We start from the raw sequence: 18,431 nt of genomic DNA, 5'->3' as shown, positions 1-18,431 counted from the left end.
AAAAAATGAATTCCTTGAGCGAAATGCATATGATATTGTTTCAGAAGCTGCTCTATTTTAACAGCAAATATTTCTTGATCAACAGTTTTAAATATAAGTTAATAATCATCTCTTGATTCAAGAGTGTATGAATATTAATACATCAATACGTTTAAAGTGCTCTTTATACAAAAGCCAAATTGCTTCAAAGAAGAAATTTGTATTTTACGTTATGAAAGAGAGAGGATACTTGAATTAAAACAATAAGCTCTTGTTGTAATTTTACGTAAAAAAAGTCGACTTTTGTTGTAATAACTTTAAGACTTTGCTAAAGAGTATTTGTTCTTAATTTAAGAGCATAGGCCCTTAATAATTAAAATATTATTATTTTTTTTTAATCAATAGCGATTTTTTTATGTAAGACAACTAGGATTTGACTCAAAAGCGGAAAACAGAAGAGTTGAAGGAGAGCAATATATTAAGCACCAAATATGATTTTCCTAATAAAAAAAAATTAAAAAACTTATTTTTATTAACTTTTCATTTCACAGAAGAGTAAAAATAGGAATAGTAATTTTTGTTACCAATTTCGTTAAAAAGTGTTTTTTTTTTTACAAATTAATTTTATATTTTTTTCAGTTTCTGGGTAAGAGTAAGGTTATATATTATAATATAGTAGTATTAATCTAATGGACATTTTTTAAGTCTTATTTCAAGGGCTTGAAAATTAATATATAATTAATAACAAACGATACTTTACTATTTATCCTATATAGTAAATTTAGTTACATTAAATGTCAACTAACTAAATTAGTCTTACTATTATTATCACCAAAAATTTTACATAACAGTGACTATTTTATTTATGCTTTAAGATGTTGATGATGTGCAATAATCGTGGTTTGGGAAAAACTTAACAAATTAATAATTAGACACGTCAGATATATAGCTAATACAAACAAGTAAACGAATATATTATTTTAAAAAATATTTTCTTACCTTAAGTGCATAATCTGACATTCTTTGAGCAACTGATTTTAGTTTTTACTTACATTAACTTTGCATAAAAGATTACAAATTTAGACGCGTGTTTATAAATTTCAGGCTCTAATCACAATTTGTATTCTCTTGAAAGAATGTAATGTGTTTATAATATCTAAGGTAATTCGAAACAAATAATTACTCTTGACGTAAGAAAGATGGGTTTTTATGTCAAAAAGTGTGTTGAAACTTTTAACTGAATTTTCCTCCTTGAATTTGCCAGGTTCTTGGGGTCATTTTGTATGTCATCCAGGAGTTTATGACGTCATTTTTATATTTCTTTAATAGTCTGGACAACGGAAAAAAAATATTTCAAATTCCCAAATGATGAAAAAAATGTTAAAAAATTCCTGGAAAATTTTTTTCCTAGAAAACATGATAAAATACGTAAAATTACTAGATAATTCACAAAATGACTCGAAATATTTAAAAACTGAACATAAGTTCTCAGTTCACTCAGTTGAAGTGACTTAATTTGCTCAAGTACTACAGTGATTCAAGTTAATCCAGGAATGTAACTTCATGCATCAAAAAGTTCCTAGCCTAATACTTTTCCTTTGAACAAATATAGAATCTTATTTCAGGCATTTGCATGGAATCTTATTCGAGGCATTTGTACCGGTGGCTTAACGATAATTGAAGTGACTCATAATTGATAATTGATAATTGAAAAACTCATTCCAGGAATCCAAGTGCTCTGAATCGGTTCAAACTACAATAAAAAGCCCCTATAATAAAATTTATTTTATTTTTTATACATTTATTTCTTTTGTAATATGATTCATGGAAGTCAGATGTTAAAAACTGGGTAAAAAGTGCATTTTTCAACTTTCAACCGCATTTCACTCTTCTGTTACGCCTTGAATTACCTTGGAATGTTATTTTTCTTACGTAGTTATGTTAACCTTATACGAAGGAAGTTATTTCATTACGATCGTTCATGATTCATTTGACTCAGATGTGTTTCTATGTCGAAAACTGAGTAAAATGTGCATTTTGCCACTTTCAACTGCATTTCACCCCTTTGCTACGACTTGAATTACTGTTAATTAATGTTAGTTTTCTTACGTAATTATGTCCACCTTACATGAAAGCAGTTATTTTATTACGATCGTCCATGATTCATGGGGTTCTCATGGGTTTCCATGTCGAAAACTGAGTAAAAAGTGCATTTTTTTACTTTCAACCGCATTTCACTATTCTGTTACGTCTTGAATTACCTTGGAATGTTATTTTTCTTACGTAGTTATGTTCACCTTATACGAAGGAAGTCATTTCATTACGATCGTCCATGATTCATATGACTCAGATGGGTTTCTATGTCGAAAACTGAGTAAAAAGTGCATTTTGCCACTTTCAACTGCATTTCACCCCTTTGCTACGACTTGAATTACCTTGAAATATTAGTTTTCTTACGTAATTATGTCCACCTTATACGAAAGAAGTCATTTTATTAGGATCGTCCATGATTCATGAAACTCATTCATGATGGATGTCGAAAACTGGAAAAAAGTGCAATTTTCGAATTTCAACCGCATTTCACTTTTCTGTTACGTCCTGAAATACCTTAAAATATTACTTTTCTTCAGTAGTGATGTCCGCCTTGTACGAAAGAAGCCGTTTCATTACGATCGTCCATGATTCATGAGAGGTGCATTTTTCCATTTTCAACCGCATATTACTGTTCTGTTACGTCTTGAATTACTTTAAAATGTTATTTTTCTCACGTAATTATGTTCACCTTATATGTACACCTATATTTCATTTCTTTACGATCCATCGTATCCTCAAGCCGAAAAAATATTTACAGTCAGACTTAGTAAAATACTTAGAGACTTTCAGAAAATAAAATAGCGAGGTATTTGAATTTTCCAATTTCTTGGAGTCATTTTGTGTGGTAGTCTTTGATGCCATTTCTATATTTCTTTAACACGTTATATGTCTGAAAAACGAGAAAAAATATTAAAAATTGCCGAAAGACATAGATAAAAAAAGTTTAAAATATGATCATTTAAGAGAAATTCCAAATTGCTTGAATAGAAATATCTTTCTTGAAGCAATTTAAATTCTTATAGGGTTAAATTATTGCTCTTACCTCTAAAAAGTTTGACTCAAAGAGGCCTTTTTTAGTTTGGAATATTAAAAAGTCATTTTGCTCTTAATGTATATTTTTTAAACTGTGCTTATGTTTAAATTAAACTGTACTGTATTCCAGAATGCTTCGGCTCAAGCTGCACTCCAGGCTGCACAGGTGCACGCGTTATCCAATAACGCAGTTACGCCAGCTACAACTCCCACTACTCCAGTGACCAATGGACAAGAGATCCAGGGCGGACCAAACACGGTACTCAGGGTCATTGTGGAGCACATGATGTTCCCTATAACTCTGGACGTTTTGTATTTGGTACGTCTGGTTTAAGAACCTGAATCGATCCCTTTATGATGTATGTTTTTTCCAGATTTTCCATCGTTACGGAAGGGTTCTTAAAATAGTGACTTTTACAAAGAATAGTGAGTATGCGCGCTCTTGCATGTGGGTTTATAGTTTAAAACAAACATTTTCCAGATTCATTCCAAGCCCTGATCCAGTATCCAGACAAGGAGTCGGCGCAGGCGGCCAAACAGGCTCTGGACGGTCAGAACGTGTACAATAGCTGCTGCACTTTGCGCATCGACTATTCCAAGATGGCCTCTTTGAACGTTAAATATAACAATGACAAATCGCGTGATTTTACAAACCCCAGTCTACCCACCGGTGACGGTACTGACAATCAATTAGCTTTAGCAGGAGGTTTGGCAGGAGGACTGGGTGCTGACATTTTATTGTTGGCCGCTCAGCCGAGGTTGGCCAGAGAACGATTAGCAGGTAAGTCCGACATTGTCTCCCTTCCTTCAAAAATTCAATTTCTTTGATATTGGAAAAATCAAATTAAATAATATCACGTATTCAGCGTAAGAAGCAATATACTAATATTTGTCTAGTGCTTTCATTAGGGTTATGATTTTATCAAAAGGACGACTATACTATTAAAAACGCGGCCGCCTTGTAAAACTTGCGTACTAACCAAGCGTTCCTCGTAAAGATGTTGATTTTACTTGTCACTTATTGTTAATCGGCTATTAAGAAATCATTTGATGTATTCATACTGTGTTGATTTCATTAATATTTGCATTGTCATTAATGTTGGTTTTGCTGGTGTTATATCGAAAATATATATTATAAAAATACCTGTTTTTGGCTGTTGAAAACGTAGAATTTGCTACTAAACATAAATACTTTCATGGAAAAGATATATTACTTTATTTATTCCAGGCAGTTAAGGAATAAAAATGAAAACATTTTTCTTTGGACTTCTTTAAATTCGGTGGAAGAAAATTAGAATGTATCTATTCCAGGCAGTTAACAACTAAGGCAGTTCAATTTCAGGTCCTTTTGGAAAAGAAATATTTCTTTTTTTAATCCAGGAGGTTGAGGAGTTAAACAGAAAACATTTTTCTTTGGATTTTACTCCAACTTCTTTGAAATAAAGTATAATTTGTCTATACAGGCAGTTGAGAGCTAAACTAATTTTCTCGATTTGATTTGTTTTCGAGGAGATGCAATTTTACCGAAACCTGCCTAAATATAATTTTCTTCTCCATTCCCGATATTTTCTATTTTTTCTAGATCCTCAGACATTCCTTGAAAGTTGAAACTGTAGTTTTAAATCTATTTAAAGTATTTTTAACTATTAAATTAACTTTAGACAAAGTCACATTTTGTTTCGCTCTCATTTCTACCATGATCTGTTCAAAAAGTTTTATCAATAGTACATATTTTGCTAAGTACTTGCTATGCTTCTACAGTTGTATTCAGGTTGAGTTCTAATGTTAAATTCCAAAGGGTAACAAAGTCTATTTTTAATTTCTAGGGGATAGATGCTTTATTTATTTGTTTTTAAATTTCAATTAATTTATTAACGCTTTTAACCCTCTCAGGCAGTTGAAACTCAAGCCTGGAAAGCATAGTAAAGTTTTTTAAATGCCTAGCAGATACGAGAAAATGGAAATAGGAAAATGTTAAGTTACCGGAAATAAAAAATGACTTTAACCTTCTTGGAAATTCGTGGAAACAACTAGAAATGGTAATTTTCTGCTACTTGGAAGTGAAACACTTAATTTGTGTTAAAAGTTCAACAACAGCTCTTCCCTTTTGTATTTTAAATCAGTTTCAAACCATTTTGCCATATTTTCTAAGTATGTTTCTCGTTCTTTTTATGGGAAGAATATGTTGTGAATATCCGCTGTTCTTCTTTATTCCGGAATGACGCAAGTGGGCACACTGCACGACATCTCTGGAGACGCGGGGAAAGCTAACGAATCTTCCGGAACCGTGGTCGCCGCTAGGAGGCCAATTGACAGTTTAGTTCGGAATATTGGCGCGATATTTAAATCGGACATAACTAATAGTAAATAAAGCAATTGCTGACGATACGCAACTGGTATATAACTTTGATGCCACCAACTTTGCTGATGCAACACAGCGTGTTAATCACGACTTAGAAACCATTAGGTCTCTGTCTGATGAATATAATCTACAACTTAACTTCAATAAATCCAAGCTTCTATGCTTTGCAAGTAAAAAAAATAAAATGATTGTCCAAAAATAATGTTAATATTAACCTAGGAGGGGTCATACTTCCTTTCGTAGCTTCCGCGAGAAATTTAGGTTTACATATGGACAAAGATCTTCGTTGAAAACAGTTGAACAAAAAGGCCTTTTTGGCCCTAAAATTAATTTTTTCAGAGACACTCGCTTAATTTTAAATTAAAAAAGCTACTCTGTGAGTCTCTTGTTCTTAGTCATTATGCTTACTGCGATTTTATATATACACCTTGTTTGTGATTATTAGAACAACAAAGAATTCAGAAAATGCAAAACTCTTGTTTTAGGTTAATATATGGCTTTAAAAAGGGAGACCACATATCGTATAAAATATCTATATATGAATATGTCAAACAGATGGAATTTTTATTTTACCAATTTTGTTCATAAAATTATCACCGGCACTTCTAAGACCTCTTCTATAAAAAAACTTAAAAGTAAATTTATTCCAAGAAACAAAGTTCATCACTTAAATGTAAGAAGCAAAGAATCACTTACTATGCCCAAATTTAAAATTGCTCTATTTGAAACGTCATTTACATTTAATGCTATTAAACTCTACAAGCATATTCCTAAACACTTTAAAATTATAAATTCAAATTTAAATTTCGTTCTTTCAAGCGCAAATATAACTAAATATAATCAATCTCATCAAAGTTTTCAAGTTGAAAAATCATGTTTTATTGCACCGATGATCTGTGTATTTTTTCTGAGTTTACTGCACGCCCCCTTCCTCTTACCTGTGCAAGAAACTTGAGGATTTAATGCCGGCAATATACCCCTTTTTGTATATTTATTCTTTTTTATGCTATCTATTTTTAATGGTTAAGTAGGAGTAGCCCTAGGGCTAGACTTCGCTATTATTTTCTATATATGATTAACTATGTATGTATGTATTTGTTTTTTTTTTAATTTAAATAAAAAGACTTCGTGACACTCGTTCGTGAACACTACAAAAACTTCAATTTTTTGAGTAAACAAGTCAAAAAGAAAATTTTATAGAAGATCAAATTAGATTCAATCACAGGCAGATCATTCTTTAGTCTATAAAGTACTAAAGTTGTTTTAATTTATGTTTTCCTTAGCTTGATTTAGATATATTATTTGATCATAATGATCTGAAAGACAAACCTTTAATACTTCTGAGCAAGAAACTAAGCTGTAGTTGTGAATTATCCAGGCAAGACTTGCTTTCATGGGACACTCTAGTGAGTTCAAATATAGTTGCTTTCGAACCATAGATGTTGCAAGTAGATAATGCTTTTGGGTTGTTTCTTTATCAAGATGGACATGAAGGTCACCCAAGACCATTTTTTGTATACTTATCTGCTAGATCATGCAAGAGATTACCCAAACACTTCAAAAATATATTAAACACTTGATACATTGACGATCTGCATCCAACTATCATCAAGAAGTCTCGGCAAAGCTCCATTCCGTAAAACTTATAATTCTGTAAACAATATTTCTGCACATTTAAGAATTTGCCTCTTTGTCCTTTTAGGATGTACAAGCAAAGACACCTTTATGTACAATATTAGACCTAAGAAAGTGTAAAATTAATTTATAATTATACATCAATATGTTCGCCTAATATATCATAAATGAACTTTTCAGATTCGATCCTGGCCGGTGCCCCGGTACTAAATGGACCGTTTGTTCACGGAGTGGGTTCCCCTCTAGCGGCGACCTACGGAGGGGCCGTAGCCGGAGCCCTACCAGGCCTAAGCGGTTTTGCCGCTTTGGGGCAAACCGCCCCCGGTCTAAGAGCCTTGGCCACCCCTGGACTGTCTTTGGCCACGGTCTTGTTGGTCAGCAACTTAAACGAGGAGGTCAGTAATAAATTCAAGAAACGGAGGGTATAAATTGGAAATTTGTTTTAGGTTCTATTTGTTTTTTTTTGTCCATTTTTGTAGTTTGTATAAGAGGTAAAACTTACTGCTAGTACTACTATTACTACTACAACTTTTTTTTCTTCCAAGAGACCAACTTAAGTTAAATAGTAATTTTAGAACATTGAAAGGCTAGAAGTAGCATGCCGTGGAACTATGGGCAGTTGTATTCCAACAACTCTGATGCAATGATTCCAAATGTAGAAATTGCAAAAAACTCTTATATAAGTTCATCAAAATATGTCACTTAATTTGACATTGAAAAATAATTACATGATAAATATTTATTAATAATAGAATATGTTTTTATTAATATTACCATTTATGAACTAATTATGTTTTTTTCGCGCACTTTATTAGAGTAAAGATACCCACCCATTTTTATTTAAATTACTTATTTAATTCGTGTTTTGAGGTAAAAATGTCGTATATTTTGCATAATTTGATTGTATTAAACAAATATCAGTTTTACATCACTTATTCTAGATCAGGCCAGATAATATATACGGGGTGCTGACTTCTTTGAAGAACAGTATTGCTATATCGGAAACTAATCTACCTTAATGTCTATAAACGACAACAAAACATGAAATAAACCCTGTGGACAAAAGTTCAATTTTCTTTTTTTATAGTCTATTAATAGTTAAGTATTTTCAAAAAAATATTTAAATATATATTATTATTTCTAAGATCCCCTATTCTACGTTTATGATGACGGTTCCGCCATGATGTGATCTTATGAAAGTATCTGTATTTAATTGTGAAAAGATCGGCTTTAATTGCCTTTTTTTTCATGCTGTGGCACAACCTTTTACCATCCTAACAATTCAAAAAAACACTGAAATAAGACCTTTTTTTCTTTTTCAACCAGAAACGAAATAAAAATTTCTACGTTTATTTTTAATCCAAAATCCTATAAAAATCATTTATATTTGTATCGCAAAAAAATTTGTGTAACAAAATTTGTTGTTTACTGATTCTATTCTTTCAATGTTCTAAGATAGTAATAAATTAAACTCGGAAGTCACAGGTTTAAAATATATGGGAATATAAGTTCAAAGAGTTATACATGTTTTGCCGTACTAGGTATTTACTCATAAAAAAAGAAGCAAAAAAACAGTACTACATGATACAACTCATGGGTCGAAATAATTAAAAGTTAAAATTCATAAAATAGAATTAAGACTAGTTACCACATCTTAAAAATAATCATTTTTATATATTAATATTTATTTTTAATATACGGTAACTAGCCTCCGTCTTATTTTATCAATTTTACCATTTAATTTATTTCCTCGACTTGTATCATGTATTTTTTTTTATTAGTGAATACACAAGTAAATCTGAAGATGCCTAGTAAAGGCGAAACACGATCTTTTTACCAAACAATTTTAAATTTAAAAGATTGTATATGGGAAGAATAATAAAAGAATAAAAGATAAAAATATTTACTAGAGGGAAAACTTGAATGAACATGAACCTTGTTTGGTGGGAGTAGTATAAAAAATTATTAAAAAAATTAATTATACCCAAACAGTTTTACAAATAACGTAAATAAATTGTATGAAAAATTATATTTTATAAGTGCGTCCTGTTGAGCCAGATGAGAAAGATAACTCAAGGTTATATTGGCATCTATATCTTACCATTATATTTTATTCTTTGACCTTATGTTCCAACATAGTTAAAACTTGTGACTTAAAGTTTATTTAATATATGACTATTTAAAATGTATTATGTCCTTAATTTTTTCTAATTCAAGTGATGACTTTTACGAGGTCAGAAAGTGTTGCGTTCCAACGCCACTTATTTCGATCGTTCTTGACTTAATTAATCGTCTGTATACTAAAACAATAACAAAACTGTATTATAGTTTTCAACGCTCCATTAAGCCAATTAGCAAATGGTGTAAATAGTATTACTCACTTTTAATCACCGACTTTGAGATCTATTACTTAGTAAATATTGATTTTCGTGCTTTTAGATTGATAAATAGCCTTCGATTTCATTGGGAGTTGTTAAAGAATCCTTATACAATTGATTTTAATATCTATTAGAAAGAAATCCATAGTAAACGGATCTGCAGATTTTGATGGCCATATAACAGCACTTAAAGAATTCACCTTTTTGAGGCAGTAGTCCTTCTAACATAAAAGATTTTAATCGAACATATTAGTATTATCATATTCTAGATTTATAGCTTTATTACTTTAGAGGTTTTGTAAGCCATTTTAGGAATATTGATGGCTTAATATAACAACGAGTTTGTTGCTGCTATCTCCGTTTCCCACATCTTAGTTTCCAACGCGATCTTTCCAGTCATGTGATTGTAGACCTCTATCTTCCATTGCATACCTCAGCCTTTTACATTCTATAGGTTCCAGAAAGTCGATTTTTATGCCCATACGCTCTGTGAATTCAGTTTTCCTTGTTCTGTCTTTTCTGGTTAGTTGGAAACATCTATGCAAGCAGTTTATCAACTCTTAAAAAAGTCCCTCTATCATTAGAGACCCAAAAATATTTAAACTTTCATGGTATCTTTATCATATCTATTAGTATCACCATATTCTAGGATTTCACTTTTTTAAGGGTAGTATAAGTCATTCAAGTTGAGCATTTGTGTTGTTAGGGACCTCGATTTTCAAATGTAAAAAAATTATTCTGTGTTCCGTAGTATTTTATTTAGTCTCTTGAACCATGTAATGATTGTTAAAGATTCCTTGAATAGTTACTTTAAATATCTATTAGAAAAAATTCATATTAAATAGATCTGGATGTCCTATTGGCTCTATAAAAGCCCTTGAAGAAAAAACAATCCTTCGACCATTAAAGATCCTGAAGTACTTAAACTCTTATCGAGTAAAAATGACCCTTATCAGATATATTACTATCTTCATATTCTAAGGTTAGTTATGTCTTATATAGTGTGATTGTGTCATTCCATTATATTGGTGATTAAAAGTCTCCAGAATGTACCTGGAATATTGCCAGTGAATGAATACCACTCAGAAATATTGTAGAACTGCTTTTTTCTCTCAGGCTCTTCTATCCTGATTAGCGCGAATTATTAAACTTTTCATTAGGAAATTCTTAAATTGAAGGTCTAATATGAGATGTTTTAATCTTCTGGAAATAGTTTTTTTTTCACGTAGTTTATCCGATTATATGTATAGTGCTTAATTACTATTCTTTATGATAAGTAAACAGATTTTTTTTATTATATATCACTCTGCTCATTGTATTCTATATTACTATCTGGATTTTTAGAAATTAGGGTTCTCTTCACGTCATTTAATTACTATTCTATATCATATCTTAAAGTGAAATGGTGATATAAGAATGAAAATTTAACTTTTCCTCCTTTTTACTATATAAGCTCTTAATTTTTATATTATTGTCTAGAACTTCTAGAAATACTGTTTTCTTCACGTAATTTATCCAAATTTATAGAGAAAATATCATTTAGTTTCCAGTTTTTATGATACCCTAAAGTGATATGGCAATACAAGGATAAAAATTCAGCTTTTCCCTTTTCTCTCTATCACCTCTTGAATTTATATTACTGTCTGGAGCATCAGGAAATTGGGTTTGCTTCACGTAGTTTGTTCAATTCTATAGAAAAGCATCATTTCATTACCATTCTTTATGATTTCTTAAAGTGAAATGGGGATATAAGAATGAAAATTCAAGTTTTCTTTTTTTTCGCCTCTTCGTATATGTTATACGTTATACGTATACGCTACTGTCTGGAGCTTTAGGAATTAGTGTTTTCTTCACGTAGTTTTTCCAATTATATAGAAAAAGTATAATTTAATTACCGTTCTTTATGATGGTAAAGCGATATGAGATAAATTAATTAACTTTTTGACTTTTTTTATATATTATCTCTTCCTTATTTATTACGGTCTGATGTTTTAGAAAATAGCGTTTCCTTCACATAGTTAGTACAATTATATAGAAAAAACATCATTTAGTTATCATTTTTTAATGATACCTCAAAGTGAGATAGGGATATAAAAATGAACATTTATTTTCCCCGCTTTTTTCTATACCACCTCCTCATTTTTATATTACTGATCGGAGCTTCTGGAAATAGTGTTTTATGCACGTAGTTTATTTAATTATATCAAAACAATCGTTTATTTACCATTCTATAATATATGTCAAAATGAGATGGCGATAAATCATAATTCAACTGCCTTTCTTCGTCACTCACCTCTTCATTTGTATTTTACTGTGTGGAACTTTTAAAAATTTGGTGTTCTCTTCACGTAATTTGCCAAATTTTATAGGAAAACCTCTTTTTTATTATCATTGTTTTTAATACCCCAGACCTCATATCTAGATAAGAATAAAAATTAAACTTTCTTCTTTTTTTCTATATAACCTCTCTTATGTAAAAAACATAATTTTATTACAATTTTTTTAATAAGAAAAAATATTTTTAGTAAATATTTAGATGGTATTTTCAACACATGTGCCGAAAATTCGATGTTCTTTTTCAAAATGCGCGTTTTCAATCAACAAACGCAACAAGTTATTTAGTTCTCCTGTGTCACAGACGCTAATAATATCACTTCACTTTCGCGAATCCAAAATCCAGTTTTGCATTTAAATATTTTTGAATTAACTAAATTTTGGAAATTACATTTTCAGCACACGTGACGAAAATAAGGGTCATGATTTAATAAAAGCAGCCAGAAATCATATAGGTCTCTATTTGGCAAATGAAAATTACCTTTCGGCCTATCAAAGCAATAAAACACTGAAGTATTGGATTTCCAAAATTTAATTTTCAACTCACGTGCCGAAAATGAGGTTATTCATCCAATAAAAGCATCCGAAAATTAGTTGGCTCTGCTGTTTTTTTTTTTTGGAGATGTTTTTGGGTAAATCAATTTTTAAATAATTTTTTTATAATAAAAACATGAAATAAATTTAATTATAATTAATTTTGTAAATAATAATAATTAATTTTGAAAATTAGATATTAATTTTTTTAATGACTTGCTTCAGTGGAAATGAGTGGAAACACGTGCCGAAAATTCTACTTTCCTTACCACTCGATAATAATCTGGAACAGTAGAGGCTAATTAACTTTTCAAGCATTTTCGCACCCTTTGAATAATTAAATGTGAATAATAAAACCCTTTTTAAAGTATATTAAATAAGTTTAGTTTAGTGTATCTACATGATCTAATACCGTTTTTCTTTTTTATACATTTTGCTGCCCTTCCGGCGGCAAACCAATCTCTCTGTGCCACGTCACATCCCTCCTGTCATCTTTCTCTATCGTAGATGGTCACGCCTGACGCTCTCTTTACACTATTTGGTATGTTTTCATACTTACTTAAATTATATCGTATTCATTTTTTAATCGAGAACTTTGCTCTTTTAACTCTGTTTTTGTTTTTTTTTTTAATAAATTAAGTTAAAAGAGCAAAGTTCCTTAAAGCTCAATTTACTTTTTTCATGTACTTTTTAAAATTTATATAACGTAAGTTGAGCTTTTACCATCATTTTTTACTACTTATTTTCATTACGTTTGTATTTGTGTGTCTTATTTATTAAGCTTGCCGCTTAGACTCATCGTTGTTTGTTGATGATTTTTTCAATTTAATCTGTTTTTAACTTTTTCCTTTTTTATTTTAATATTAATTAGTAGATCACTTGCATGATTTAATTTGTTTTTTTTTTATTATTTTTTAGTATCTTTCAATCTTTTCCGATTCTTAAAGTTTGAATTTTGTTTATTTTTTACACAGTATTATTCATCGTACCACACACATTAAATCATTTGGAATGAGAAAATTTTAATTTAGGGCGAGTTTAAGCTATAGAATACGTTTTTTTTTTTTGAATGACAATTGGATATTAATGGTCATTAGTGAAAATTGTTAAGAAAACTTCCTTTGGTTTATAGAGTTTTTGGAATTTTGACTTATTTAGATTTTATTTATTTTTTAGGTATTGTTTTTAAAAATCTTGTTTCTCTCATTCACTGTTAAAGTCATTCTTTGTTTCTTCCAGGCAATTGAGTCCAGCTCTGGTTTTTTTTTAGGGTTAAGAAAAAATAATAAAAGAAAAATAAAAACAAAGTGAAACAGAATATTCAGAGAGAAAATTAAAATTTACATTTCTAGATTCTTAGGTGTAAAATTCTTATTTTTTTTATTTAAAGCAATTTTTATTTCTTAGGCAATTTTAAAATTTTTTTGTTTTTCTCACTCTGCTAGAATAATTGTTTGTTTCTTCCAGGCAGTTGAATCCAGCTCTGGATTTTCTTTTCAGATTTCTGGAGAAAAAAACAAAAAAAAACAAGAAAGAAACGATAACCTCTTAAAAGAATGAGAAGAATTTAAGTAAGAATTGATATAAGAATAGAGACAAAAATAGCATAATTATAAAAAAAAAATTAAATATGAGTAAAATTAAATGGCTTAAAGAAATTAATAATTAAAAAAATACATATAAAAAAGGAAATGAAAGTATTACGTGCTTCAGAAGTGAAAAAAAAAAATTAATTATTTTTGAATTATATTTTTTTAGCAATTTTGAATTTTTCTGTTAAAAGAAAATTATTAACAGAAATTAATGAAAAAAAAACAATTTTTGACTGATTTTCGAAGGAACCGATAAATATTTTATCACATACGTGATAAATCTTTTATAAATCACTACTGAGATAAATTGTTTAGTGCATACAGGAAAAACCCATTTTTTCTTGATTTTTTGGTGGACAAATCTTTAAAATCACTGCTGAGATATATATCATGTCACGTTTAATCCTATGTGGAAAAAATTAGTTTTTTTTCATAAAACATTTACTTAAAGATAACTAATTTATCAAGTCCATGGTAATAAAGGAAAAAAATGTTTTTCTAGTATTTGGGTAAAAAAACCTTTAAATCACGACGTTGAGAAATATTATAGCTCGTCCAGGCATATAGGGAAAAAATTCATTTTTTCACTTACCCGCAGATGTAAATAGCTCCGCACAGAGCTATTTACATGGTTACATGATTTACGGTGCGGAGCTATTTACATCTGTGCACTTACCAATAATGGAAGAGAAAAACTGTTTCACTGATTTTCTACCTCAAATTTTCTTTTACTTATTTTTTTTACTTGATAATGCACTAGACAAAAATTTATAACTTAAGAATTTTAAACGGTATTTACTTACATTTAACACAATGTCTGAGTAGAATACTGCCTTAATCCTCTGCTTTTTATTTCATTAAGCTACGTGAAGAAGTTGTTGAGATATTGAACCTTTTTGACAAGTATGACCTATAAAATCAATTCTTCTTACTGGACCAGGCACTCGGAAAACTTATATACCTCAAAAAGTTTTAATGCAATCCATTTATATCCACAACAAATATTATAGTAAAATGTTTTCTTAATATTCTGCTTTTCGTTTCATTAAGCTACGTGAAGGATTTTTTGAGAAATTGACCTTTTTTGATAGGAATGACCTATAAAGCCAAATCTACTTACTGGACCAGGCACTCGAAAAACTTCTATAATTCAAAAAGTTTTAATGAAATCCATTTACATCCAAAACAAATTTTACAGTAGAATGTTCTCCTAACGTTCTGCTTTTTGTTTCATTAAGCTACAGGAAGGATTTTTTAATATATTGAACTTTTTTTGATAGAAATGACCTATAAAGCCAAATCTACTTACTGGATCAGGCAGTGGAAAAGCTGTCATAACTCACAAAGGTTTAATGAAATCCATTGAGACCATTTCACCTAAAACAAAGTTTTTAATGGAATCCTTTCTAAACGTTCCTTTTTCTGTTTGAAAAATTGAACTTTTTTGACATGAATGACCTTTAAAGCCAGGCATTGGGAAAACTTCTGTAACTCAAAAAGTCTTAACGGAATTCAGTTACACTTAAAACAAAGTTTAGGTATAGTAAAATGTTCTCTAAACCTTCTGCTTTTTGTTTCATTAACCTACTAGTCCTATAGTTAGAAGCTTTAGTATGATACTCAAATTGCGAGACAGTTTTACCACTAACCAAAAATATTTATTTTACTCTCGACACCTGTTTCGCTAACGATGTTAGCATCTTCGGGAGAAGTCAAATAAATCTTCTTCACTATAAAGCCTTATGTGAACCTACTGGAAGAAAATCACTAATGACCATCTATATGCAATACAGTAAAACCCAAACCCTAAACGATTCTATAAGCTTGCGAAATTCGCCAAAAAAACCCTTAAAAAAACAACCTCTACGAAAAAAAAACCCTAAAATTAAACCATCACCTTTTAGGGGTGTACGGTGACGTGCAGCGGGTAAAAATCTTGTACAACAAAAAAGACTCCGCTCTGGTGCAACTGGCCGAGCCACATCAGGCACATTTGGGTATGCCGATGCCGCGTTACGTCAAATTTTGTACTAAAAACTGATTTTTCTTTAGCGATCACTCACATGGACAAACTGAAAGTATTCGGCAAACATATCAGGGTGATGCTGAGCAAACATCAGACTGTCCAGATGCCTAAAGAGGGACAACCAGATGCCGGATTAACCAAGGATTACACGCAGAGTCCTTTGCACAGGTTGGACTCACACCCTCTCTAGGTACTTTTAGGTACTAATAATTGTTTTGTTTCTAAAGATTTAAGAAGCCAGGCTCCAAGAACTATCAGAATATCTACCCGCCGTCCGCGACTTTGCATCTGAGCAATATCCCCGCCACCATCAATGAAGAGGATATCAAAAAGGCCTTTTTGGATAACGGGTTTACCGTTAAGGCCTTCAAATTTTTCCCGTAAGTATAGACTTGTTTGTTAAAATGGCTACTCAAGCTATAGGCAACCCGCTTTACAAGTATTGACTAATCAAGTTGGTTGCCTATAAGATAGAGATGGAAGTTAGGCAACTTGTCAAACTTTGCAGAATAGCTGATTTGCTGATTGGCAACACTGTAGATCGCAGTATCTTAAAGTTTTCCATTGGCCGGAATATTCAAAATTGTGGTTTTTGGCGGTGGTTTTTAACTTTAAGTTTTTCTGCAATAATAAAAATTAATAAGGGCAAAATAACCGGAAGGATGGATCTTTGTAATCTCCGATGAGTTTTTTCTCTTTTTTTCCGGGTGATTTTAGCAACATAATAAAAAATGTTTAACACTGATAGAGGAAAAATTACATTTCTAAAGGGATCTGTTAAATCATAAATTATAAAGAAAAAATAATTTTTTTCAGTGAAATTACAAAATCACTGCTGTGATAAATATGTCAATACAGTCAAGTCTATAAAAAAAATTAACTATGTCTGAATGTTTCAAAAATGGTCAACAAAGTCAGGACAAGTATTTAACGGAAGGTGGATTTATTGGACATGTATACGATAATTGGAAAAAAAAGTTAGCGGTATTTCTAATTTTTTTTACACCTTTTGTGAGCCATCTTCAATGTAGAAACTGCAAAATATTGTGAAAAAAATCGGTTTTAAAAGAAAATAGAAAACACTGTTGCTATTAAAAATGAGATAATTTCATACCAAAATATGGTAAACAATATTTCACTCTTCAGTTTTTCTTAATAAATTACTACATCAAATAAATTTTTTACATTCTTTTCTTGAATAGAAAACCCTAATTCAGAAACCCAATTATTTTCACAAGGAACTCTTTAAAGATGCAAGTCCTTTAAGGCCATTTATTACTCCAAAAACCCAGTTATAAGCTAACGATAACCGCGATTTTTAAAAATTTATCCTTAATCAAAAGCACGAAAAAATCGTCTTAAAAATGTTTAATTGCAAAATTTTACTTTTGTAATGCCCGTAAAAAATTTTGCCATTTTTTATATTTTCCTTATTTAATTACTATTTACTATTAACAGGGATTTTTAATTATTTACTTAACTACGAAATTTTAATTTAAAAGATCCCTAGAACTGCTAATGTAACCAATAATATTTTTGTAACAAAAGTTTACTTACCTGTTAAATCTTTACAGTATAGTTGTTTTTTTTACGTTACTACTTAATATAAAATTCCCTATAAACATTTAAAAATGCCAAAACAAACTGGATTTTTTATAGAACTAGAGAATATAAATAAAAATACTAGCTAGAACTGTCAGTGTTACCAATAATCATTTATATGCGGCGTAAAAAATATTTTCCCAAATTAATGGTAATTTTTTTGAATTTTGGTGTGAAAAATTTTTTCGAAAAAAAAATTCCTAGAACTGTTTAGGTATGCCAAAAATAGTTTTGGCAATTTTTATATTTTTTCTATTTAACAGTAATTTTTACTTATTTACAGAACTACAAAATTTTACTTTAAAAAATCTCTAGAACTGCCAGTGTTACCCATAAAATATTTTTATACAAAATATGCCCATAGCAAATGTTTACACTATTGTGTTTTTTACGTTACTACTTAGAAAAAAAATCCCTAGAAATATTCAATAATGCAGCTTTAGGAAATATAAATAAATATCATAAAACCAAAAATCATTTAAATGCGTTTATAAAAAAAGGTTAAAAAACTAATAAGTTGATGGTAATTTTTTTACAGCTTTTTTTGATTTTGAAAAATAACTTATTTAACCTAGGACTATTTAGTATTATCAAAAATCATCTTTGGCATTTTTTACAAAATATATTGAAATTTTGCAAGAAAAACTTTGTAGTTATATTTTTACATTTTTTTTTGACTTGGTTTTTAATTCTAAAATTTTAATTTATTTTTTTTTTTAAATAAAAATCCTCAGAACTGCAATTATTTCCATTAACTTTTTTACAAAATCTACCACTGTTTAACAGTAATTTTCGCTTACCGACAACTGCTCAGTAATAGCAAAAATCAATCACTGTTTTTTTTTACAAAATGTACTCATGGT

The 18,431-nt window shown here is 30.0% G+C and overlaps 1 protein-coding gene and 1 long non-coding RNA gene across 5 annotated transcripts in view; one reads left to right on the top strand and one right to left on the bottom strand.

Moving 5' to 3' along the window:
* LOC126742423 (polypyrimidine tract-binding protein 2) overlaps positions 1-18,431 on the top strand; it is a 556,294-nt gene that overhangs the window by 533,524 nt on the left and 4,339 nt on the right. For all 4 annotated transcript variants that reach the window (XM_050449074.1, XM_050449077.1, XM_050449076.1 and 1 more), the window contains 8 exons: positions 3,236-3,424; positions 3,480-3,531; positions 3,587-3,886; positions 7,283-7,497; positions 12,856-12,889; positions 15,845-15,937; positions 15,993-16,134; positions 16,194-16,346. In XM_050449074.1, the coding sequence (XP_050305031.1) occupies positions 3,236-3,424; positions 3,480-3,531; positions 3,587-3,886; positions 7,283-7,497; positions 12,856-12,889; positions 15,845-15,937; positions 15,993-16,134; positions 16,194-16,346 (1,178 nt within the window). The remainder of the gene's footprint in view (positions 1-3,235; positions 3,425-3,479; positions 3,532-3,586; positions 3,887-7,282; positions 7,498-12,855; positions 12,890-15,844; positions 15,938-15,992; positions 16,135-16,193; positions 16,347-18,431) is intronic.
* LOC126742426 (uncharacterized) overlaps positions 1-18,431 on the bottom strand; it is a 98,518-nt gene that overhangs the window by 78,514 nt on the left and 1,573 nt on the right. The gene's annotated exons all lie outside the window — the stretch shown is intronic.

This window comes from Anthonomus grandis, chromosome 11, assembly GCF_022605725.1.
Source record: "Anthonomus grandis grandis chromosome 11, icAntGran1.3, whole genome shotgun sequence".
Classification (NCBI taxonomy): Eukaryota; Metazoa; Arthropoda; class Insecta; order Coleoptera; family Curculionidae; genus Anthonomus; species Anthonomus grandis.
The sequence above is the reverse complement of the archived record's forward strand: the minus strand, read 5'-3'. Positions and strand labels throughout refer to the sequence as shown.